Source organism: Ambystoma mexicanum, chromosome 3q (assembly GCF_040938575.1).
Source record: "Ambystoma mexicanum isolate Mex_15411 chromosome 3q, UKY_AmexF1_1, whole genome shotgun sequence".
Taxonomy (NCBI): Eukaryota; Metazoa; Chordata; class Amphibia; order Caudata; family Ambystomatidae; genus Ambystoma; species Ambystoma mexicanum.
In genome coordinates this window covers 904,067,725-904,094,533 of record NC_090926.1, presented here as the reverse complement: position 1 = coordinate 904,094,533, position 26,809 = coordinate 904,067,725, and the positions used below count along the sequence as shown (strand labels likewise).

Below are 26,809 nucleotides of genomic sequence, written 5' to 3'. Positions count from 1 at the left end.
GCCCTCAGATTTTCTGGGCAGATCTATGCTTGATCAAAAAGGTTTTACTGAGGACCTAGCCAGGAGACAGAGTTAGATTAGTGAATGGATGAGAGCTAAAATGTGGGTGGGGGAGCAGCAGATGCAGGATCGGGTGTCACAGGAATAGGTGGAAAGTCATTTTTCACAACTGTGTTCACTTGGAGACAAACAAGGGTATTGTCCTCTCCGGTATTGTGGAAAGAAAACGTTAATCACCCCATTGGCTACTGTTCTCCTAGATGTCCCCTTTCCTCCATAATTGTTAGATGTTGCTGTCCTATGGAGACAGGGCTGGAGTGTTTCTTAGCAGCATAAAATAAAAAGCTGTGTACTGTTCATTTTTTTGCAAAGCCGTGCGGATGCACAGCCACGATTCCTCTCCCCAGGCATTGCTCTGGATTTGCCCTTAAATCAATTTCCATCCACCTAGGCCATACTTGATGGATGGCAAGGTTTTAGAGAGGTATTATTTACAGGAGAAGTTGGCCAGGCATTTAGCAGTAACTGGAGTATGAACTAGTACACTAGTGACTATGGCGAGTAACATTTTCATACTAAAGGCAATTACCAAGCACTATGACTCGACTCCTTCGAATGGCAAGTCTGCAAACATCCATCCTGGGGGCCAGATCCCTGGCTGCCATATCAACATGATGGCTCCAGGATATACTGGTTCCAGGATAGCCTGAGCAATGAGCTAAGCATCTGCAATAACACCCTAAATTGCCCCAGCTTGTCGGATCAGAGATTTATTTTTAATACAACTGCAAGCTCCCACCAAAGTTTCTGGATTTCAGACACAAGTAGAGTTCTGCATTTGCTCATAGTTACATTTATTTATATATTGTGTTACAGTTCAAAATGCTGGACCTTTCACACAGTTCACACTACAAAAACATTTCATTAACACATTTGATAAAAATACAATAGCTGAATTACCAATAGAATTATAAAAACTCTAAACATTTTCCAAAAAGTCTAAAACCCTTACTAAAATCACAATTTCCTTAGTGTTTAACATCCTAATCCAGAGGTCCTCCTGCTCTAGACTATTGAAGACCGATATTTGTTCCTTTCTGAGATTGGACAGCATAGGGCAAATTATGCATTCATTTTTCAAAGTTTCGACCTCCATTTTTCAAAATCGACACAGAAGCATGCCCCTTTGCACGCTTCCCCCAATCCCCAGCATCTCCATTGTCTGAAAGAGATTTAGTTTTAATCTTAATATTTTAAAACGAAAATCTCTGGATGGATTTTTTTTTTCCTCAAGTATGGAGATGCTACATTAAAATGTTTGAATGACCACCTAAAGTGGTCGTTGAAACAACGATAAGCCATCAACTCTGCCCTCAAATCAATCTACACATCTGCAGAGCTTTATTTTTGTTTTCTTGGGGTTCCAGCCAGCTCGTCAGTTGATTAATCAATTTTTGCAAGCAGCTCTCTACAAGATTGGCCCCATTGATCCAATACTCTAAAAGTTCCTTTGCCCAACATAGAGTTAAGGACAAAGAAGGACGCAGAGTGAGGGACCAGTATGTTAGCAAATATTTGTAGAAGCCCCCACTCAATACAAGTCTGAACTGGGAGTTGACCCAGCTCATGAAGAATACCCGCGAAGTGGACTGCTTGCGGGAGACGCAGCACCTACTTCCACCTTGATGCTTCCAACTTTTCTCAAGGAATACTCCTATCATAACTATGGGCAACAAAAATGTACCTTGGGAGGATTTTTTGTCTGTATAGTTTAATTAATGGAAGCGCTGAATATCTCCTGAATTTATAATCGAATTGCGTCACCTGAGAAGCTGCTGCTAGGAATTTTGTTTTAAGGTCCTTCACATGGTCCGTCTTCCCTCCTGTAATATATATGACAGAACCCAAATATTTAAAGGTGTTCACTGTTTCCATGTTCAGGACCAGAACTTTTGATTTGACAGTGTTAACTGTAAGATCCAAATCCCCCACCCCATTCCCTAACACCACAGAAAAGCAGCAATGCTATGCAAGGCCCGTTGCAAGCCGATTGGAGTCATGTCACAAACTATGTCATCTGCATAATTCAGATATTGTAACTTTACTAATCCCAGCAGAGGGGGGCTGGTCTGTGTGGTTTCCCAACAAACCGCCATATCCTTAATAAAGAAATTAAAAAGGATAAGCGCAAGAACGCACCCTTGTCGTAACACTCGGTTGGTTTCAATCCAAACCGAGCAGGACCAAAATGCATCTAAACTAATCTTTATTTTCATCCCCATGTGAAGGGCTTCCAGAAAGCGGATTATGGGGAGAGGGCACCCATTTGTATTTGTCTTTTCCCAGAGAACTTCCCTATTGACGTGGTCAAAGGCTTTTGCTTATGTCCATGAAAGCCAGAAAAGCTGGCCTTCCTTAATCTTTTGCCTGGGCAGCCAGGTGGGACAAAACAAAACTATTTAACAATGTCCCCACCCCCTTCTTAAAACCCGACTGACGTAAGTCCAAGCTATTTGGCCCAGCAGCCTAAGTTTGCAGTTCTTTCAACAGTAACCTGGCAAATATTTTATTAGTGACGTCCAGCAATGACATTGGCCAATACTGCAATGGCAACAATATCCCCCATTGAAAATTAAAACAATCAAGGCTGCACCCCATGACCCAGGAACTTCCCACTGGAGCAAAATGTTGCCAAACAACCGCGACAATACACCAGCCCACAATGGCGGGTTAGACTTTAGATTCGATAAACCATCAGGCCGGGGATGTTCCATTTTTTACCTGACTTGATCAGGAGGATAATATCGTCTGTATCCCCGGAGAGAGCCCCCTCCCAGCTCTCACATGGAAAAAGGGGCTGCAGAGATAATCCTTCTTTCACTTATAGCTTCGTAAAGTGCTTTATCCACACAACGTCCGGGATACCTTGAACCTGTAGGTACTAATTAATCCCCTTGGGCTTAATAAATTGCCGAAACCTGTTGGTTAGTTCCCGTGATGCAGCCCAGCATTCTCTCTGCATCATTAATGGCCATCAAGAATGTATGACCTCTCACCCAGTTCTTAAAGTTCCTTTTTACGGAAGCAATGTCTTTGTGCACATTCCTAGAGCTATCCCTATTAATGTTTTTTTTAATGGAGGCACAAATCTGTTTTTTATGGTCCTGCAGTTCAACATTAAAGGCATGAGTATGACCCACTGTACCAGATCTTTGCGCCAATTGCATGGTCGGTACCAGGGCACCAAAGATAGAGAACATGTATGGGCCAAAATCCCTTGGTGATGTTAAACTCCTATGCTGACTGGCCCATAAAGTGAATCTGGTCATCGAAGACCTGCTAGATCCTCTGTGACCACTTTGCTTCACAATTACAGGGATTTATCTCAAGGATTATCCCAGTTGGTTTAATGCCACCAAGAAGAACCACAGCCATTTCGCAAATGATCATGCAATGGTCGCTTGGGTCTGTCTGGGCCACCTCCAGTCTTACACAGGCCTCAACGAGTTCAGTGGAGACCTAAGAGAGACTGTAAAGACTGGAAGGGGGTGTCTGTTCTCCTGCTCTCTATATAGCAGAGGGGAAGCACAGAGTACCCCAGCCAAGATTCTCTATTTGGTAATGTTGGACGAGCAATCAAAGCTTAAGCTCTCAGGAGGTGATGCAGGCTGGTTCTTAAGTACAGTGTACTGCCCAAGCACCCACAAAGGAAAGTCCACACATTATGTCACTGAAAACACCGTTTTTTTAAATATAAATAGGCTCAAGTTATGTACACAATCACAATAACACACTTTGTGCTCCAGATAATCATTAAAATGCATCAACTGTACTCAGTTCGAATGTCATACCTATCAGTTAATAAAGTGAACCAACAATAGACCTATGACCTAGGAGGAAAGCATGTTGGTTAAAACAATGGGCAGAACACTGGGTCCCTACCACCAGGCACAGTCCCCCCCCAGATGGACTACAAGCCCAGTCCATATATTGTTCAATATGAGTCTTATTTCCTTCTAAAATAGTTCTACCACACCAATGCATCTGGAATAGCAGAGTTCAATGTCGGGTCGTCGATGGATCCTTCTTGAGCAGCTCCCTTTAAGGCAGGAGCCACAGAACGTCACGATCCCTCGAACAAATGTTGAACAACGGCGTCGAGGCAGCAGCTTCGGTCCCGGCAGTGCTCGTCGACGATCAATCAGGTGCATCCTGAAGGGATGAGGCATGCGGTACACCTCGACCACGATAGTTCGTTACTGCAAAGATTCACTGAAGAACTTTGGCCGAGCAAGGGCGTCGAATTGTCGGCATCTCTGCGGTCTCTGGGTGGCGGGAAACCCACCAGCGGATGCTCCTCTGTGCGCCAGCGGCCTCGACTTTCTCCGGCGGGACAAAGCAGTCAGCGCTGCAGCGAGAGCATCCTTGGATTCAAAGTGTCTTGATCAATGGAGCGTTGCAGCTCTGATCGTTGGTGGCTCGGCATCAAGCAGTTCCCACTTCTGGGCAACACAGCTTTGGCGGGCCTCCAACGGTTCTAGCAAACCTGCGAACCCTGGTCGACGACGGTGGACGGAATGTCCAGTGCTTCGCTTTGTTCTCCTCGGTGGTCCCCGTCTCCGGTTGACAGTTTCTCGAAGGCTGGCTTCCAGGGCGCTTCTGTGAAGGTTAGCAGTGCACCATGGTCCCTCGTAGCTCGGGAAGATGTCTACTAGCCAGGTCCTCTCTCGGATCAGTTTCGACGGCTAGGCAGCTTTCGGATTGCAGTGAAGGTAAAAAAGCAGTCAACGTTCTTCTTCGAGCTCTGCTTCAAGATTAAGCATCAGTTTCAACATCAGCTTCTGAACTATTTCTAGCAGTGAGAGGCCCCCCGGTATACTGTTCTGTCTATCATTGATTCTGCTGGGTCACACTCGGGCAACCAACCACTCAGAAGGGCATTCAGTAGTCAGGCAGCCAATCAGGCTTACAGTGCATTCAGGCCATTCTCCTCCCTCTCAGACATTCACAACAAAGAATGTGTATTGGGGCAAGTACCCAGCCATTCAGCACTACACACTGCATTCTTACCAGTTTCGGGCAGGGCTGCCTCAGTCTTTGTGTCACATACCAGAAACTAGACACCCATAGCAAGCAGTGCATATTGGTCACACACTCCATTCATCCAGGTCCCACCCCACGGGTGTACCAACAACATACAGTCACTGGGAAGGCTCCAACCAGTCTGGCCTGGTCTTCCCCCACAATACCATATATGAAAATAATTCCATCCAACAGCCAATCAGGGGGAAGGAACAGAGTCAGGGCTTCCCAGGACTTTGGGAAAAACAAGGTAACAGGAAATAGAAAGCAAGAGGCCACAGGGGCCATCTCGTTTCCTATCAGGAATCAACTGATTTCAATGGCAGGGCCTGGGTATCCCCAAAATGGCGGATACTCAGAGCAACTGTCACAGGTTACAGGGTTACTGTTACAGGGTTGTACCCCCACCCATGGGTGCCATAAGGGTATCCCAAGGGTCAGTACACCAAACCAGAAGAAGAGCTGCACTGCCAGGAGTCCCACATGGACTCCTGGGCAGAAAATAACACAGAACATGCACATAAATGGACTACAGAACAAGGACAGGGAGGCCCTGTCCCTCCAATGCATTTCCAGCATCACAGAGACAAAGTGGTAGTCCAAAGTAGAGCTCCAAGCAGAGATATGCCATGTAAAGCGCAGAGGCACGCTGCCTGCACATTTACCATGTAGTAGTGCAATGTCCCATGCCTCCAGTTCCCGTGTGACCAAAGCACCCCTTTCTCGAGCTACAGAAGACATTTTCATCCTATTTGGGGTCTGGTACCAGCAATTTTGCAGGCACTCGGAATTGAAACAATGAATGAGGCTCCCTCCTCTGGGATTTCACCCAACAATAAAAACGAAAGTGCAGAGAGCGCCTCCACCATCCGCTCAAGCGCCGGATTTAGGCAGATATTTACCAACAGACATTTCTGAGGTGCCTTAAGGCCATACAAAGGCCACTCCAGGAGGACTGCAAGTATGTTGTTTCTATTAAGGTCTATTTGGCGCCTTTTAAAGGCTAGGTTGAGGTTAACTGCTATCATGAGTCCCCCCTATAAGCAGGACCCATCAAGCCTTGCTGGGCCCTGATAAACCTCACATCAAACCCCTCAACAAGCGGTGTAGCCATCAGAAGAGTTTCCTGCAAACAAATACATAAAAATGTTCAAGCATAGCCTGGTTACCAGTAATGCTAGAGAAACCTCTGGAATTCCACGATAAAATCCTTCCCACCGTCAATCGCTCTTCCCAGTCATTTCTTCCTCTATCTGGGTGGGGGACAGCCATAGATTGGCTCCAATAGCGAACACCCAATCCATTGTCACTCAGCCCACCCTTATCATGCTTGTAATACAAACAATCCCTTGAGGTACCACTTCAGCCCTCCCCCTTTTGCACATTTCCTTCCCTCCGCGGTGATAAATTTGGCGAGACCAAATGTCCCCAATCTGCCACTTCGAACCCTATTGAGAAACGCCCAGCCTCTTCTGCCAGAATTGCATTTTTTATGATTTGGGAACACAGGTGGACTTTCACAATATCAAAGCAGTCACGATACAAGAATTCTACAATTACAATATCCTCTGATGTAACGAAATGGAGGCTTGGAATTTTAAATAGCAGGGAAAGAATGTATTGCCCATTTAGAGGACTCCTATTGGAGCTTTCAAACAATCGACTCGAGAGCACACAATTTACATCATTTAACAATTTACCTGTTGTCAACTCTGTAGTACCTGCTCCTTTAGATTTACCACCTTTTAACATCTTTTTATCCCTGCCTTCAAATGGGATTTTACGGTTGGTCCGTCTGGTAATCTAGTACTTTTTGCTGTGCCAGATCTTTTTTTCTTCAACAGTGCATAACATGTGGAAAGCCTTCTTCAGCACTACCTGTAGGGCCTTAGGAGTATTTTTAGGGTCTTTAATACCCAGAGTTTTGGAGAATATTGGGTAGAGAATTGGGTTATTACGGGGCACTTTCCCCATTTCTTTACTCATGCACATAGCTGGAAGTGAGCATAACTTACTCCCCTTCGGTGTTTAACATTTAAATCCCTTAGGATACAGCACTTCCCGCTGCCGGATGCTGTTTCCGGGATCAGTGTCTGATTGGGCTGAAGATACGGGGCCTAAATGTAGATAAAGGCTTGAATTAACATAAACCTTCCAATTGCTTCAAGTTCTTTGTCCTGAAGGGGCAAGGAAGGGGAAGGGCCCTACAGTATAAAGTGTCCGCTGCTACAACAGTAGCCGATCATTGAAGCCAGGAGGCCAGCTATATCAGCTGTATGCCAGTGGGTGGTATCGCAAGTCTATTCTTCTATTTGATACTTGCACAGAGTGCAGCTTTGTCCATAACTTCCAAGCATCCCACACGTATGTTTTATTTGAACAGGAGGCTGTACCTCTCGGAGATCTTTATAAACAAAGCCATATCCAAGCCCCTGGTTCCGAGTGAGGTGCAGAAGGATAGGAAAGCTCAAAAAACTCCATCAACCCTGCCATCTCTTCATGAAAGGTTCACAGACAAGTTCACATCATCATCAATATCATCTTGAGGGTCATCCCCAAACCCCAACATTTTTAGTTGGTTCTCATCCACATCTTGCTGAGGTGGCCAGAGACATCAGGGTCTGTCAGGGGAGTGGAAGAGGACGGGGAAGCAGAAACAGAAAAGGAGGAGCTTCTGAGGCTGAAGCAGCAGGCTGTAGTAGGTGAGTTTTGTGTGCTAGAGTGCCCTGCTAGGGCAGATGGAGGAGCACATGCTGGCATCACCTCCTTAAGGTATGTCCTCATAGGTCCCGAGGCATAAGATGCAGAGAAAGTGTTAAGGAGCTGTATTGCGCTGTGGATTGCTGGGTGGGTAGCGGAGAGTCTATCAAACCAGCAGCAATATGGACGCCCCAGCCACAGATCTGTGTACTGCAAAGGCAAGGAAGTTGCCGGATAGTAAAGATTGATTTATATCCTAGTGCAGGCCGACCACAACAATCGAGGGGCGTTCGGGGACAGTCTTCTGTGTTAAACATGGCGGAAAAGACTAGATCTAGTCAAGTGTGGGCCTTCTAGAGCTGAAGAACAACGAGCCTTAAAATGTTCACCTTGGTTATGCAGGAGTCATCAGCCATCGTACACAAAGTTTCACTTGTGTTGCACAAACTAAGGCCAATGCTTTTTCTTTGGAGCCTCCCGGATGGGCTGTACCAGATTTAAACTCTACATGGGGTCCTCAGCAGCAATGGTCTATGATTTAGCCTCAGGTCAGGGATCCTCACGGTTGCCCTCTGTTCCAGATAGGCTGGCCCCTGACCGGGGGTACCTCAGGGTTGCTCTCTCAGTAGCCCTCGCTAGTGGATAAAGCCAGTTGAGAGGATTCTATCCATGGTACCACTAGGAGCACAGCTTTCCTCAGTTCAAGCTACCCCAAGAAAGAGGTTGAAAGCCTTAGGTGTGCTCTAAATAAGATCACTCACCTTTATGACGCTTCTTCCCACATGCGAGTATAAGGACACGAAGTGGCAGTCGCAAGAGGAACATGCCCCAGCCTAGGCAGAGGGAACCCAAGGCTAAATACACAGGGAGCAATGGGAAAATCACAGAAATAAGAAGAAAAAAAGCGAACAACAAACGCAAAATTGCAAAAGCCCGTCATGCCACATGTGGGTGGCCTGTTCCGACCACACCGAGAAAAGGACTGAAGGGTGAAGCCAGGGGGCCCAGACTGGAAAGCAGGACATGGCTATGCATGTGCGAGTCTTCACATAAAAATGAAAGCAGGTAATTTATTTCCTGTGCAGCAAATATATGCTCTTGCGCCATTCCTGGTGTAGCACAGAGGAGAACGGGGAAGCAGGAGCACCCCTTTGATTGAGTCCAAGCAGCAGCTGCATGGATGTTGGCCATTCAAACAGAGGTGAAAGATTGACGCATTGGTGGGCGGAGGGGTGCTTAGCCTGGCCTGCGTCAAGGTCTGAATACTGGAAAGAGACGCTACAGCTTCACAATGTGCCCACCGTGTGGACTGCGAAGGTTTGAGATCACTATTTTGTGATAATTACAATCAGGAATTAAAATTGATTGAGTAGTTAAAGTAAGAATGACATTCGAAAGAACGGCGAGACCTCTGAAAGAAAAGGGCACAAAGCAGCGCTCTGCACGATACATGGACTGCAGTAGTTGTGCAAGTGGCTCACCCTCACACAGTCAATATCTGGAACGCTTTCACTGTGAGAATTCTCAGGAGGTTCTCCTCGGTTATATCATTCTGTAGTTGGATTCAAGTATGCACACTGTTACTTGCATTTACCCTAAAGCTGCGAGAAAACATAACTAGTACCTTGTATCTGAAACTAAGTATTAGATAGGCCTAGTGATGGAATAGGCCTCATCAAAGGCTAATTAAAGGTCCAGTGCTGGGAACTTTCTAACCACTGAAATAACAACCGGGATAAATGGGTGCCCAGACGGCTATAGGTAGGCATGAACACTTGTAGGCTGTAGGTCAAAGCTAATAAAGGGATAAACAGAATGACAATTAGCGTAACTGTGGTTTGGATAACCAGAGACCGGGTGAGTGAACCTAGCAGCCTCGGCCCATCAGTACCACTGTACATTACTAGAGCATTCCAGTACAGAGAATAAATAACAACAGTACAGGAAGTGGTTTAGAAGAATGGAAGAGGGCTAAACATTACATATAGAGTCATGTTTGGGTACCAGAAAACAGCTCAGAGTTAGGGTGCACATTCTTTACCCCATGAAGTCTTCAATTCCCTAGCATTGCCAGAGTGACTAAGGGCATTACATTTGCAGGGCACCAGATTATTAAGCCCTAAGTGCTCGGCAAATGGCGTTAATACTGTGTAAAATGATGCCGCTTGCTGCCTGGAAGCAAGTCCAGCGTGAATTAATGCTCATTTTAGCACAGAGGAAGTGCGATCGAGAAGATTAGACTAGACTGCTCTTTTTGGGAGGGAGAAGCCTTCCCTAAAAAGCTGCCGGAAATAGCAGGCACAATCCTAATAACAACAAATACATAGTGCTACTTGATGCTTTATTGAAAACACGTATTTCTACATATTTGTCCACCTCTTCCACTCGATTCAGTACTGGTTTGTTCATGTAATCGGTGCAAACTACTGAGCTAAGTCATTTCCAAGGAATGTCAGTGCTTGCTCAGTGCGCTAGTGGACGAAAGGTTGAAAGAGGGTTGCAGTGGGGTGGATGGACAAGAGGTAAATCAAAAAAGGTTGGAATTCAAAGCCCCTCCCCCTGTCGAAGCACACCTTCTAATGCCCATGGTAAGCAAAGAAATTTGGAAAAATTGTACAGTCAATATTTTATATTTAGATACGCTTTAGGTTGAATGTATTTCATTTGAGGTGGGAACCGCATATGGAACCTTAGACTCGTGTTAGAATCTGCTATTACCAAAAAAGAGGCAAGTGTTGGTAAAGCTGTAAGAAATGTAAAATCTTACCGAGGTGACATTCTCTTCGTCAGACTTGTGAATTGAGCTCATGGAGTGTGACCTTGGTGGTAGCTTCCCACTATACGTGTATCGTTGCCTGTTTGCAAAAGGGAAAACAATGACAAATGTATAAAACACAGGCGTACTAAAGGGTTGAGAGATTGACCATACAAATGCAGGATTGGATTAGAAAATGTCGACCATCTCAATGTACTTCTATAAGCGCAACAAATTCCCTTTATATGCAGTGACAAGGAAACAGTGATCGAACAAAATAAGTTCTGCATTTAGTGATTTCTCTGCTCCAACGCACAGATGAAGTTCTGAGAACGCCTCTCTGAGAGATGTCAAGTAGAAAAAAAGGAACTCTTTTCAATCTCTTTCACAACATCAGTGATGGGATAAGTAACCGTCTGCGTGAGGCACTCGCCGCGCCTCTGCACCCCACTACAAACAAAACTGCTGCCCAAGTGCACCCGCAGAGTTCTGGGGCAAGATCACCTACCACTCCATTTAAAGTATGAGGGTGGTATCCACTCGTTAATACTGATATTACTGCTCCTGCCAGGATGTTACTCTAGCACCTGACAATCCTTCAAAAAGGGGTCATGGCTCTGCCAAAGATGCTTAACCTGCGAGAGGATAGCAGCCCATAAGCATTCTGATGATACTGCTGATTTCATCATCAATGACATCACTATTTTATTTTGACATTTATATAACGCCCAAACCCCGAGGCATAACAGCGTACATTATACTGCAGAATTTTGGTTACAGACAGATATTGTTATTCAAACCTATTGACAAGCCATATTTGTATAAGCTTTTTTAATACATGGTATGATTTCACGTTTCTTATGATCATCAGGAGGGTGTTCCAGGGGGAGGGTGTTGTGACCCCGAAGCTACAGCCACCTGCCCTTTTGTTTCTGAAATGGGGGGCAGTGACCAGGGAGATGCTGGCGTTGAATCTGAGGTCTCTGTGTTTTTGGGTAAGTGTGTCATTGAGGTAGGTGGGTGGATACATTTGAGTGTGAGGGAGAGAGTTTTTAACTTGATTTGAGCTTTTACTGGCAGCCAGTGTACCTCTCTATTGACCAAGATGTGGTCTGTGCGCTTCAGCCCTAGAGTGGCAAGCAGCGCTTTAGTCTGTAGAAACTGCAGTTAAGCTAGGTTGGTGGCAGATGTGCCCATGAGGAGCACGTTGCAGTAATCCAATTTCTAGAGGATTCATGCCTGAGCTAGGGTGAGGCAATGACTTGGAGTCAGAAATTGTCTGCTCAGTGAGATGAGCCTAGAGGTATAGGCTGTGGAGGATGATGGTGCATTTATGCATTTATGCATTTATGCGTTTTGTCATGGTCAACTCGTCTTCAAGATGTACTCCTAAGGTCCTCACATTCTTCAGGACAGGGATGGCTGTACCATATATACCGATGGAACAGAAAGAGGGGTCTAGGTGTTTCAGGCTGTAGTGTTTATATACCCAATTCACTTAAAATCGCACTGTTAACACCACAGTGCAGTGTGTAAACTATAAGAATTGTCACAAGACAGTATTTCAAAACAGCAGTGGTACAATTTGAGCTGTAAAAATGCTCGGGTAAACCAAAAGAGGTCAATCAAAGAATATACAAAGTTATATCACAATTACATCATTGATAATAACTTTTGAAATTTAAACATAGGGAAACACTCCTAGGTGATGTTTGATGCCAACGCGTTTCGGATTAAACTAATCCATCTTTAGGGCAGGATGTGTTTATCTTTCATACTGTATTCATGATAAATTCTCTCAAAGCGCTGGTAGGTTGAACGCCCTCAGGAACCATAGTTCAAGTCAGGAGAGAGAGAGAGAGAAAGAGAGAGAGAAAGAGAGAGAGAAAGAGAGAGAGAAAGAGAGAAAGAGAAAGAGAGAAAGAGAAAGAGAGAAAGAGAGAGAGAGAAAGAGAGAGAGAGAGAGAGAGAGAGAGAGAGAGAGAGAGAGAGAGATTTGTATGGTGCGTGGGTGCACCGGATATGTGTACAGCTGGTGTAGTTGTTGGATGATAGCTGCTTCTTAGTGATAGGTGTGGTGTTGGGAAATCAGTTGGATGTGTTCAGTCTGGTGGGTGGAACCGGGTTCTGGCCACGTTAGGCCTGAGGAACGCCTATGCTAGCCGGAATGTGCATCAGCTAGCAGTGTTTTATTAGAGTGATGAGGTGATCGTGAGGTCGTGTTCGTATGTGAACAGCTAGGCCAAATTATCAGGGGTATAGCTGTGTTCTAGTTGAATGATGCTGTATAGAAGAGAGTAAGCTTAGTGGTATGATATGGTGACTATCAGTATATGCACCTGAGACCAGGCACGTGGGCAGGACAGTAGGGACGTACATAGCGACATACATATATATATATAGCGACAAGATGGATAGGGGTATATATGGGATACAGATATACAAGGGGATACGGGTACATAACATATATAGGGGATGCAAAATATTTGGTAACGTCATGGTGTACAGGCGTTGCCTCTGTCCGCAAAATCCCCCCCATCCGTGACATCTGCAACATTCGCACCATCCGTGACATCCGCACCATCTAACATTCGCAACATCATGATGAATGGGAGGACTCAGGGTGACTTTCCTGGTAGCTATACTTAGCAGGGACTGGCACTAATGTGGCAACACGTGATCACGTCTTTTGTAATTATGTAGCTGCAGTTATGGTAGAAAAATTGGAGGTGTCATCTGTCATTCTGAAATCTTGACTTCATTTTCGAAAATCTACCTCCACAAAAACATCTGTATCTTTTGAACCGTATGTCCTAGAAGCGAGATTTAACTGTCATTTTAAAGCTAGGAATCTAAGCTCTACAACAGAATGACGTTCCAACTCCTTTTTCCGTATTCGCGATCGACGCACGCTGAAAAAGTGCTGTGAATTGCAAAATAGGTCAATTTCACCACTTGTAAAAAAAATAGCTGCTTCTTGCTTGCAACTGATGAATTTCGTTTCAACCTGTTAATCCCTCATGAATCATTGCTAGTGTTGACCTGAACTAATTCAAAGTAGCTGTCACCTACCCTGAATCTCCTATAGGGAATTAAAATCATTTTTAGCATATTGTTCACTTCATTGCAACCACATTTAAAAGTATTTGGCCTGTGTTTTAAAATCATCCCTGTTTCGCTAAGCTTGCAGGGGGTGGAATGGGAACTGAACTGCTTTTGATTGTATTCCTGAAAACCTGTGTGCCCTCATTTTCATCTCTTCATATTGCATAAGGGGGAGTGAGGAAAAAGTGATCAGATTATCTCTTGTTGAAACCATATACGGTTTATTTTTGTGCTGCATTCTTTCCATCATTGCTTTTCCTTGAAACCATAAAAAAGTATTCTCTGCTACCTTATCCTTTCTATACCAACTCCTAAGTAATTAAGGAATGTGCTACTGTAATATTATCCATTGTTGATCACTGTTCATACTCATAAGTGTGCTACCCATAGCATAAAAATATATAAATAAGGGCTTCCATTGGGCATTCCAGACTAGGCATTGACTTAGTGGAATTGCTAGATTGAAGTCACTTACAGTGCCATCATGACATCTGCAACATCCGCGACATTTGCGACATCCACAACATCATGATGAATGGGAGGACTCTGGGTGACTTTCCTGGTAGCTATATTTGGCAGGGACTGATACTGGCAACACGTGATCACGTCTTTTGTAATTATGTAGCTGCAGTTATCCTACAAAAATTGGAGGTGTGCCCTAATGTTTATAGTGATCATGCATTGGTGAGACTAACTATAATGACAGAGTGGAAGAGACGATATCCCCAAGATAGGATACGTGGATATAAATAATGGGGGCAACAGGATAACTTGTACTGTCAATAAATTAGCAAAAATGACTGAGCTTGCGGTCACACTTGATCATCAATTAACCGCAAAGTTAAAGTACATGAGTGGTAATGAAATTTAGGGCTGGTTTAGATCCATCACTACAAAAATATTTTTACAAATTGGAATTCATTGCATTAATAATTGTAATATGCACAGGAGAAAATATGATAGGACCATTCGAGATGCAAAGTATGTGTTAGGGAAGAGGGTCAGACATATTAGGAAGTCTAGAGAGGAACTGTTGGCAAATGAGAAGGCTGTAAACAAACGTAAGAACGAACACAGGAGATGGGGCAGGAGCTGGAAATATTCATAGCAGAATAAGCAATGGTGAAAATACATAGAAGTGGTAACACTAGCAGGATCTGGAGCTTATTTAAATATAATAGTAACAGCAAAGCGCAGCTAGTAACCAATATAATGAGTAAGGTGGTCTGGTGATTACATAAAAACTACTCCAGAGGCAAGAGGTAGAGGGGGATATGTTATCCGCACTCTAGTAAGGGCTCACAAATTCGACTTTGACAGAGACACCAGAAGAAATCCAGGGGTTCTGGCCTGGGTGACTTGGCTAACGTGGTACTGAAAAGGGACCCCGAGATGTGAGCCTCCATCTTAACTCTGCTGTTCAGAAAGCATGCCTGGAAGGCTCCATTTCTGATTCTAGGAGACAGGCAGGCTGCATTAAAGAAAAAAAAAACAAAATGAGGGGGGGGGGCAGAGAATGCACAGAAAAGGGCTATCTGGGCAACGCTGGCACCTGGAGGGGTGTGGCTGTGTATATTTGCACATGCCGCTGCAGTCGCCAATCAAGTTGAGGGACTAGAATTTGCTGAAAACAATAGCTCCTGTCCCCACCAGCAGGAACTCTCAATAAATATGGAGCCAGGATTTGCACAAAAGGTTCGATTGCCTTTCCATTTTTGCACCATATTTTTTAATCAAATCGTTCATGTGCAACGGAAACCGTTTGTCGTTAGTAAGTTGTGTTTTAAATTGGTTTTATTTACATGAGTTTATTTGCAGTGCTGTCAAATTGTCTGCTATCAATGCGTTCAGCGGGGCGGGGGTATAAATTAGGGAACACGCTTTGCTTCTTCTCATATAGCAGAAGGGGACAAGGTAGGGCCCCAAAAATGCAGCAGCAGGGACTCAACAGTACAGTACGACGACGAACAACACAATTTCGATCCCCGGGTCCGCACTAAGAAACTTGTGTGTGTATATATAACCTATCATAATCAAACAGATGCATCGCCTTCCATTTCCTCCCAGGTGTACCTTGACCAGTCTGTCCTACTAATTGTAACCAGATTGCGATACCCATTCGCTGTATCTCTGTTGCGTCAATAACACCCAGCGCAATACACATAGATCTATAACTCGGATGGTTTGAAGAATACACAGTTCCCAGAAGTGGCATCATTGTTCGTCTACTTTGCCCTTTCATTTGAGGTCCGTGTTATTCCATCCTCCTACTGTAGACACTATGGGCGCATTTCCCTCTTTTGGGGCATTATTGTACCCTCCCCCGCTCAAAGGCAGAAAAGGTGTGACCTGGCACTGCCTTGTCATCAGAGTAACCCGGTTTAATTGTAGCGGATATACAAATCCATCTTCTTTTCAGCTCCGTGTGGTGCTGTAACTCTTACTTGTAAGAGCAGGTGTCGTTTCTTTGTTATATACTGTGCAACACCAGACAATTCGGCACTCTGCCCCTTCGGGTGCGTCCCGAGTTGAGGAGCTTGAAGTGGTGTTTGGGAAACTGAATGTCAAGTGCGGGTGCTTTCCCGGCAGCCATCAAAAGGAACATGACCTACGGCCGGGGGAACACGAGCGCGGGGAGCCGCGTTCCCAGGAGTCAGACTTTCCGCCGCGACAAGTTCAGAGTTGGGGAAAGTTCACCTGGGCTGTGAAAGCAGCAGGGTTTTAACTTTTAGTCATCATGCCGGTGCGCTGGTGCTACCTGGCAGTTCTTGATTTCAACTCTGCGCTTCCAGGGTTACTTGCGTGTTCAGGCATGCACAATAGTGCGTCCTTCAGTAAGCCAGCCCGTCTGTGAAAATAGGGAAGGGGAACCTGAACTAGAGGCGGCTGCTGCTGCTGTATAATGCCCCTAGGCGGCGCCTGGTGCTCGCGGGCTAGAACCCGAGGATACACTAGGGAAGAGCGGACGTCCTGGCCTTATGCCCCAGATCACCTTTCTGCCCGCGTTGCGCAGCACAAGCACTTTTCTTTGCCAAGAAGCTGGAAAGCATGTATTGCTTAAAGAATATTTAAGAATCTCATCTTCTCAGAAATGCCAAATGGCGCCCAACTTCACAACACTAATCACACAAAAAAAAGGAATATTTCAGGGAGTCTGTCGCAGTGACAACCTTCTGGGCCCTTCCTAGGGCTCGTTCATCCAGCGTCAAGCTTAGGCAGTGTAGACCAGATTGCCCCTGAACACATACATGTCAACATTACCCATTCCCATTTTAACTTTGCATTCTGGGACTTGTAGTGCTGGATTTTCCTGTTAAGAAACCCGGGACTACAAGTCCCATAACGCAAAGTTAAAACCAACGCTGGACTACTGTCTCCCGACTGCAGGGATCATTTTAGCATGTATGCTTAATTAGAGCACGACATTGGACTGATGATGTGTATGTGGTTAAGCCTATTGTGTAAAAGAAGTAATTAGAATACGGATAAAGGTATTCCATATTGATGCCTTATTGAACGCCTTCCCATATATTCTTTTGCTCTGAACAAAGATTCCCTAAACTGCGTGGGTATGTTGATACATGGGCACCTTGCTCGGGAGGATAGCTCTGCGGCAACGTGCTCGCCTTGGAAGCAAGATGACACAGAGCAACACAGGTTCGATCCCTGGGTCTGCGCTTTGAAACCTCTGGGTATTAAGCGCGTTATTATATAACCAATCATATCATATCATATTTTAATGTTAAAGGTATTTGTACCGCGTACTGTCACCAACGGAGTTGGTCCCCAGGCACTCAGGCGGATCTGCAAACGAGAAGGTGGGGTGGGGTTAGTAGGGTGAAGAGGGAGTTGAAAAGTGAGAAAGGTGATGTCCTGTTGGCAGCTTCAGTTCGGTTTTTGCTGTGCTGTGAGCTTGGGTGCGACTATCGGATGGATGCCAGTCCTTGTGTGCTGTTGGTGCGGTTTATGTGTTGTTTGTTTGTCGCTGCGGTGTGGTGAAGTGTGTGCGGTTTGCTGTGGGAGATGGTGGTTGTGTGGATTTTTGTGTGAGCTAAGTATGCAGACATGTGAGCTTTTGGGTTAGTGGGTTATTCTCAGCCTCACTGACTAGGACTAATGACGCCAGACGAACCCGAGGGTTGCTTGTTGGCTCATGGAAAGGGGGTAGGTGGGGCGTGGTCTAGCAGGCTATTTCTGTAGCCCATGACGATACCATCAAATAAAAGGTGAGATCCAGTTTTGCATGAAACGGTTTTATTTCCTACGACGAAGCCAATTCTTTATGGAAAGCTCCAGACAGTAGCATCTCCAGACAGACCAACGAGAAACCTTTCACATTCTTGGGCTTTTCCAATAGGCAAAGTCCTCAGAGCAGCCTTGAAATGGCAGTGCCACCATTAGTAGGGCATCTGAATTTTGTATAGCACAGCAGATGTGTTTGGCAGTTTGTATTGCTTTTTTGTGCTCCACAAATGTTCATTTTTCAAAGAAACACGAGCCACTCTTTAACGTAAGGTAACCATGTAAGGGCACAACACGTTTAGCCCCCGTTTAGCCCCTCCTTGAGTCAAACTTGCGTTTCATAAAAGGAAGAGTTGGACAACTTGTGTGGGTGCCTTTTCCAGAACTGCTTCTTTGGTAAACATTTAGGCGGAGTTCAAACGGTGACCTCATTGGACGCTCACGGTGTTGCAGTAAAAGCATGCACATGGCGGCAAAGAAGGTCACTGGAATGAGAGAATGACCAAAAGACCAGGAAACAAGACTTGCGATTCGAACGACAGACACCTATTCCGCACGACACTACTGTTCCAGAAAGGCAGCCACAAATAAATGCTAAAAATATGTTTTATGGCAGAATTGGAGCTGTTGCTAGTTTACTAGCAAACTAGTCCACTGCAAGTTTCTTCTGCCAAATCGGTACAAGTGCTGAGACCCAAACAATGGTTATTTGGTTTCCATAACTTGATGTAATTACCCAAGGGCAACACGCAGAACCAAAGTCGAGTATAGATGGACCTCAGGCTTTGTGAATTTATCCCATCCCCAAAATTAGCCCATGTCGGTTTCTAATAAATAAGATAAAGTTGCCTTCATCCTGTTGGCTCTGATACACGTTTGATCATCAACACACATTAAAGAAATGGCGCTTAGCTATGCAGTGTGGTATATTCCACTACGGACTAAACCACAACCTAGTTCCCCTGTACAGTTGTATGCTATAACTGAGGTGGGTACTTGAGCCATTTCTCCTCGGCAGATTCGGCCACAGAACATATTGCAGCTCCATGACCTGGCGGCAAACTAACACCGACAGCGAGGTGGGTCACTGTCTTGCCCTCTGAAATCTGTACAGAAATTAAGTCATTTAAATGGATGTTCATTTTAGGTCATTTTTAACAGCTTCATTTTATTTATGCTGAATATTTTCAACTCCGACAAACGTGCGCGAGTCAAATCCAATTTTTAGAAGCCATATTTTTAAAATGATGGACTGTTCACTGAAGGCAGAGTTGCACACAGCTGCACACCTTATTCGAGGCAGTCCCCATTAAAGAACGACCTATTCCTTTTGCTGAGTCCTGGAGAGTGTGGCCGCCTAATAGGGAAATCAAGTCAGACCTGCTTAGCATGCATACGCTATGCAGCAAAGACCTGTTTTGCCCATACACACAAGCATGCAGGTAGAAAGAAATGCTTCAACGGTCGCCTGCCTGACCCCAGACATCTGGAAAGTCCCTTACTGTCAAGCTGTGCGGAAGCGCCTGGAATCAACCTTTTTTAATCACTCCAAGCACTCTGTTCAAGAGGTTACTGTTGAGAACACGTATACTTGTTCAAAGTCAATCTATACATGTAGATGCATGCCCCCAAATGCTAGTGATTTAACCATTAAAACAAAAATCACAATTGAGGCCCACAGATTTTGTAAAGAGCTCTGGCACCACCCCTGGCCATGCTCAAGAAAAGGATTAATAGGCAAAATTAAATAAATATTATTGATCAGTTGCAGGGTGATGGGGCGGGGGGGGGGGCGTTAAAAGTGACAACATAGATGAAGAGATGGAATTTAATGACGAGTTATCAATTCTGGATCTACCTCTAATACAGCATATTCTTAAGGTGTGTGTGGACTTCCAACTCAGACCAATAATCGTTTCAACCACCAGCACTGTGTAATAATAGTGAAGTTGAGTATCAAGTTCAGGAGGAAACCAAACATTTACTTGCTAATTACTTTTCACTTACATGACAGATTTGGCTGATATTTTGTAAACAAAAAGGTTTGTTGCCCCCCTGAAAATGAAAAATGAAAGCAAAAAAAACAATGTTTTCGCCTACTCCCATTCATTTCCACATAGAGAAAAAGTCAGAATTACTGCGTAGCGCACAGCAAAAAACGCTGGACGGAACAATTTGGGCATGAAGCATTGACTCGATTTCCGGGAGGGGTCAGGATTATTCCGTCCAGTGGTTGTTATAGTATTTGACAAGGAAGGGGCTACAGCACCCTTCTCTCAAAACAATAGCTACATTTTTCCTATCGTTCTTAGAAGCTAAGGCCGTTCAGAAATGAGAAGCCAACATTTTTGTTGTTGTTCGATGCAATAAATAATAGAGTTATAATAGATATAACCAGGGTTTAGCCGAAATACACAAAGTGGAAAAAAGTCATTTGGAAGAGGAAAAAGGCTAGCAGTGGGGAAGGGGAAAGAGGACACCATGAGAAATTGGGGAGTGGGAGGAAGGGCTGGGGACCAAGTTCAGAGCCTCTATGTTTTCACATAACCGGGGTTATACTGGGGATAACCACAGTTATAGTAGAAAACAGGATCAGGAGTGAAAGTTCACACGAAAATTACTGCAGTTATTTGCAGGTTTTTACGTATAACCAGGGTTATTTGAAATACATTGCTAATATAACTGCGGTAATGGGAAAAAAATTAGAAAGTAAAATAAATTGACAAAAAAATGAGATTAATATAAAATAAAATGTGTAATTCTACTGCTATAGTGAGGTGGGGTAATGGGTGTGGCCGAGGGATATGGTTACTGGGTTACTTTAAAGAACCAAGTCGTGCAATAGGTATGTAAAGTGGACATGGGCAAAGGCCATGGATAGTTGGTCCGAATGAAACCTATTGGGGCAATATGGAAAGGGATAACGGCCAAAAGCTGTGGCTAGTGTGCCTGAAAGAAATCTAGTGGTGTGGCCACGCCCCAAAGGCCATGGCTAGTGGGACGGGAAGAAAGCTATTGGGGTAACATGTAAAGCGGCCAATATATAGTACAATGTTGGTGGTGTGCTCGAGGAAGTTATTTTTTTATAACTTACCACCTAATTAACATCAGAGCACCGCCCAAAACCATGAGACTATTACCATTCTTACAATAACCCTACAGACAGCACAAAGTCCCGTTCTGCACATGTTTTGTTAAGGTACCATCAGGAGTTTATTTACGGGTGCATTTTCCAGGGCACACTGTGCACGAGTACAGTAAATTGCCCTATGAAAAACGCCCAACTACATCAAATACAGTACACAGTATATGCAGTTGATGGTTTTATTTATATTTAAATGTTTCTAATGCAAAGGAAGGACACGGAAAGACACATGTAAGAAGACAATGGATATTTGGAAAAAAACAGAGCGCTGAAACATTTATGAATGAAAGTCTTTTCCTTTTCTACAATGTATGCGAGCCCTCGAAACCCTCTCCCACTGACAATGCCTTAACGTCATATCCCTGGTAAACTCCATAAGATCTTCCGGTTTTTAGCAAGATAGAGTATTGACTAATGCAGGAACGACCCCGTGATCTGTTCCCTGAGGCCCAGGGCCTGTCTGGCACCAGCATGAAAGACAGCCTCCAAAGGAGTGTGTATGGACGGGCCAAGATGGAATGCTCACAATCAATATAAGTCGCTAACCAGTCACTACGAGTACCATAGGCCACCACGCGCTTCCTCACTGGAGGAGATATTCCAAGTCTCTCGAAAGCAGAACGCATATTGATGGAATAGTATTGGGTCATCTGTGGGCTGCGTACATTAATGCATGCACCCAAAATCTTAGGATAAAGCAGACTTCTTGTGTACATCGAGAAGCAGCTGCAACAGAACTACCTGCCCAAAAAAAGGAAAAGGCCCTTAACACACTGACATTGACGAAATTAGGAACTTGAAAAATTCGAAGGTATGCGAATCAAAGTCTGACTAGCTGCTTCCAAACCTCCATATATACATTAAGTAAAGGTAGTCGATGGCCAAAAACCTCTAGTAGCATGCTGGACGCTCTAGGGTTGTTAGACCGCACTCAAACAGGAGAGTAGTTCTAGCCTGAATGGCCATGTGTTGTGGTTATCTGGCAGATGTGAATTGCTGCTTGAGAGAACATTTGCCAGATCAGCGTGGGTGGAATTAAACTCATTTCAGCATTGGACAGGCTTGACATTATTTATCACTCTGAAAAATGGAAAAAGTGAGACAAATTGCAAAGCATGTTTCTGTATGTAGGGGATTCATAAAGCGTAAACCTAGCTTGAAAGCAGCAGAGATCTGTACACACCAGATGCACTCATGTGGTTACAGGTAGGGTGCAGGCGTAGTAGAGGTAGATGGAATGGGTTAAGAGTCAGGGGTGGGGAATAGCTCTTGAGGGGGAGGGGGAAGGGGAAGGGTAGAGTTGAGCGGAGCAGGAAGGGTAGGTTTGAGTGGAGCAATCATCGATTGGAGAGAATTTCTTTGAAGACTACAGTCTACAGATCCTCCCTGCTCCCTGCAGTGTACAACGAGGGGCCAGTCTTATCAGCATTTGTAATCTGTTCCAGAGATAGGTTGTATTGCAGGTAAAGACAGGTTTTCTAGTTTCTCCCTCTTTCATTCCCTTGTTTTCAGTCAGGTAATGAAGTGGGTTTTACAGTTTCACGAACCTCAGGAGATGAGTTGAGAAAGAGCATTTACCAGGAAAACATACCCTGGGGCAAGCATGAGTTCAAGTCCCTACATCTGGATTATTTTCCTGTAAACAAATGCAAAAGTAATAGATAATCCTCAAAAATCGTGTCAAGACCCCCTGCATGTACATGGCATTTTTAGGATTGTTGTAGTTTTTTTTTTTAATTATGAGACATTCACATGGTAATCAGTAACAGGCCCTAAGAATTCTATTTGAGCATGTGGTTTTGAGAGTGGAGAGATAATGCTCCATGATTTCGAATGCATTGTTTTATCATATGAAAAAGGGTGCCCATCGCAGTAAATTTGTGGTGGCCTGTGTTTTTTATTCAAACGTTAATCGGGACCTTCTGTGCCAGCGGCAATTATGTCAGCTTATATGTGCTTTACTTCTTATTTGGGCAGGGGAGTTCCTTTAATGGCATTAAGTATCAAAAGGAGTGGTTTATATGTGAATTCCTGGTTACTAGGACCATTGTTTATCTTGTTTCAGATCACTCTCACAGACAGGGTCCCAATTTGTCATTTTTCTAATTTCCCTGCCGAACTCTATCAAAACAAGAGTCCAGAATAAATTAGCTCTCCCCTACTGATGAGCTCAAAGTGAAAAATCTTTAGTGTATGTCAACCTTAATTTATGCCATTGTGTCAGTTCTCAAAAAAGTGTCTAGTCACTGACGAGTTGAGGTTCCAAGTGCATTTGTTTGGATTAGGTTAGTCAGATGTCTTTCAGAGTTTTCCCTGAGAAGCAGCTGTTACCTCTAACTTCATTCATTGAGAACATTCTACCACTACTGGACCTCATCAAAAGATTGAAATCTACCAGGCTCTTGTGATTTCCATATTGAACCTCTGCAACAGTGTGCATAGAGGAAATCCAATGGAAGGCACACTGAAATTCAAAGCACTACAAAACATAGTTCCTCACATGATAATGGCCATAAACGGATTTCATCACACAGTCGAGGCTTTGCCAACTCTCTAGTGGCTGCTCCGGGCACAGCAACAGATCGACTTGTAAGACACACTGTTACACTCGTAAAGCCTTCTGGAGACACGACCCCAAATCACCTGATAAAAAGATAAGGACCCACCAGGCTAAGTCACTTAATCTCCTTCTGAAACCCACTAGCAGACAAAAACAAACGATTCTCCATAAATAGTCCTGAACGATACAATGCCCTCCCGAGACCAGAAGTCGTTACCAGGCCACCACAAATTGCAGAGATTATTTTAGACTTTGCTCTTTCGCTGAGTCTTCAACTCAGATTGTTGACCACAGATAGACTAAGAGATTCCTCCTTAGCTATAAAACAATATTTCACAGTGTAATTTTACATCTACATGTCTTTCATTCAGACTTATGTTATGGAACACTCAATACCTGTAAACTAATAGGATACAAACATGAGACTCCATTCGAACAAATGTACTCCGTATGTAGTATTAACATCAGAACCGCTAACGTAGTTGAGTTTCGTCCTTACAGTGCAGGGAAAAAGTGCCTGCTTCATGTATAGTGTTATGTAGAAGTCCTTTCAACCACAGGGCTTCAGGCACCCATCATTCCATTGGGCTGCTAGGCCAATGGATAGGACACACGCCTGGGAAACTGCCATGTTTCCCATCTTCAGAGAAGACCCTAAATCATTATTTAACATTTCCTTTCACAAATCTGTATATCCGAAAACATGGACTTCGTTTCCCATACTGCGCGCATGTGGCAATTCTCATTCCCAGGTTATTCCTATGCATCAGTCTTGGAACCGCAATCTCCAGCAGCCCTAGGGATCCATGCTACTTTCCCTTTCCCAGGACTAGAGAAGAAAGAGACAGATTGCCTTCAGGGGTGCTGTGTCAGGTGATGCTAATGAGCCTGCTTCAGCACAAGGCAGGTCAGCATTTAGACAGCTGCCTGCAGGAGCACAGGGCTCTTGCATGGAGGTTCCTCCCAGCACTTTGTGTCTTGATCCTTGATATTCTGTTTACAGTTTCTGCCAGAACCTGTTCCTGCTCCCGCTCCTGTTCCAGTGCCCTGTGCTCCCTGTCTGGCAGCCCAGCTACTCTGCCTATCCTCCCCTGTTTTATGCCTTGCACCTCTTTGCTTCCTGCACTAGAGTCCTGCTCCCCTGCTGAAAGCCTCCTGCTTCTTGTGTGCAGCCCCTTGCTCCCTACCACCAATACTCTTGTCCCATGGCTGCAGTTCCTTGCTCTGTGCCCATAGCCCGTGTTCACTGGCTTTAGCTTCCTAGATTCCAGTCCTGAGTTTCCTTGTTCTCCGACTACAGTTGAACCCTTGTTATTCCAGCCCAGAGTTACTGTCACTTGTATTCCAGTTACATCCTACAGTCCAGTGTTTCAGTCCTTAGTTTTCCTTGTTCCTGGTCTACAGTTCAATCCGCTGGTCCTTGATTCTGGTCCATAGTTTTTAGTCTGCAGTTCCAGTCTCCAGTAGCATTGCACTTCGATTCCTTTCTATTTGCTTTTCCTCTTTCATTCCTGGTCTCGGTCCTGAACCTTGCTTACTTTGACTGCCTATTCTTCCCTAGATATTTTTGTTGCTATTCTTGTCCTCACTCGCGCTTCTGTTATTCCTTTGTTGAGAGTTTGACTCCTGGGTTTCCCAGTAGGCAATCTCTCGCCCTTTCTTTGTCTTGTTTTACTTGTAGTCTATAGTGAATTTAATGTAACAGTGTGTTGTGTGCTGTTCCCTCAGAGGGCATCCACTGTAGGTTCCAGCTGGACCTATACCAGCTTGTCTTGTGCAAGTGCACTCCTTGGTTGTGCCCTAGGGTCCAAACACAGAGGCCACTCTTGCTGCCTCCTTCCATGGAATTTGCAGGGTGTGGTGCCTGTAAAAGTAACTTACCCAGAGGTATTGAGCATACCTTATATCTGTGGGTAGTCTCTAGTACAACCTGAATATACAGCCCTAGTGGGATTCCTCATTGCCCAGTGCATGGTTCCCACACTATAACTGGCACGCCTCAGTGGAATCTGCGCTGTATCGATCATTTTCTTAGCGCACAGGTTTGGTTCCTTCCATGTCCCCATCATTTTCTCCCCCTCGTTTTTTTTTTCTTTCCCTTTGTCCATGTCCTTAGTAACAGGCCCTCCCAGCTTGTTCACTCCCTCTGACTCCCTCACCTCACTGAGAGTCCTCTTCCACCTAGCCGCCAGCCATTCAATCTTCCTCCTCCGGCCCACTAGGGTCCATTGTGCAATGCCCTTCAGTGCTTTCGAACAGATCTAGGATGAGGGAGTTCCAAGCAAGTATCGTGGCCTCGCTTTCTCCCTCTCCACTCTGCAGTGCTCTGGTCCACACTGCCGTTTCATCCATTGTCCATTTCTTCAGGTCCACCCACCACATTTCTATTGAGGGCTCCGTACTTGTGTTCCATGCCACTGTCCTCTGTCTTCCATCCCTCGGGAACAGCCCCAGTAGGTATGGCTCTGGTGACCACGCCTGCATCTGTATCCCTCTCGCCGCCGCTCTATTTTTAACAGTGTCCCAGAAGTTGGTTATTACTGGGCAGGACCAAAACATGTGCAGCATATCAGCCTTCCCTGCCGCGCAGCGCGGGCAGCTGCGAGTTTGCTTGCTTCCCATGCTTGACATTCTTTTGGGCGTGAGGTATGCCCTATGCATGAGGTTGAGCTGCATTTGCTTGAATCTCACATTCCTGGAGACTGTCTTTGCATATCGGAGAGCCCTACGCCATTCCTCATCCGTGAAGGTTTTTGGGAGTTCCTCCTCCCATCTAGCCCTCAATTGTATCTCCCTCCCATTGTTGCTGCCCAAGAGCAGATCGTAGAGTCTGGATACTGTATGCCCCCCCTCCAACACATCATACCACGCGTCCAATTCCCCATCATTGATCTCCTCCTCGGGTAGCACCCTCCACCTCCTCTTGATCCTCTGGACCATACTGTTATATAGCAAGAATTGTCCTCCGTGTACGTTCTGCTCTTCCTTCAGGGTCTGGAAGACCACCCGTTGTCCATTTTGCCATAAATCCCCGATCTGGTCTACTCACTTATCTTCCCACTGTGCATGGTATGTTGCTAAGGACTCCGTGCGGGTACAGGCCCAGTTTGACCCTGTTGGGAAGCGGTTTGATGGAAGCGTCATCTATCCATAGGAGCTCCCTCAGGTAGTATTGTTTTATTGCGGGCTGAAAGAGTAGTGTGTCTATAGATGTGTCATC

General features: G+C 44.9%; 1 protein-coding gene across 2 annotated transcripts in view; it reads right to left on the bottom strand.

The window, feature by feature from the left end:
* CEP112 (centrosomal protein 112) overlaps positions 1-26,809 on the bottom strand; it is a 3,147,769-nt gene that overhangs the window by 2,962,484 nt on the left and 158,476 nt on the right. For both annotated transcript variants that reach the window (XR_011305153.1, XM_069655053.1), the window contains exon 5: positions 10,550-10,637. Coding sequence is in view for 1 of the 2 variants with exons in the window: in XM_069655053.1 (XP_069511154.1) it covers positions 10,550-10,637 (88 nt within the window). In the remaining variant the exon portion in view is untranslated. The remainder of the gene's footprint in view (positions 1-10,549; positions 10,638-26,809) is intronic.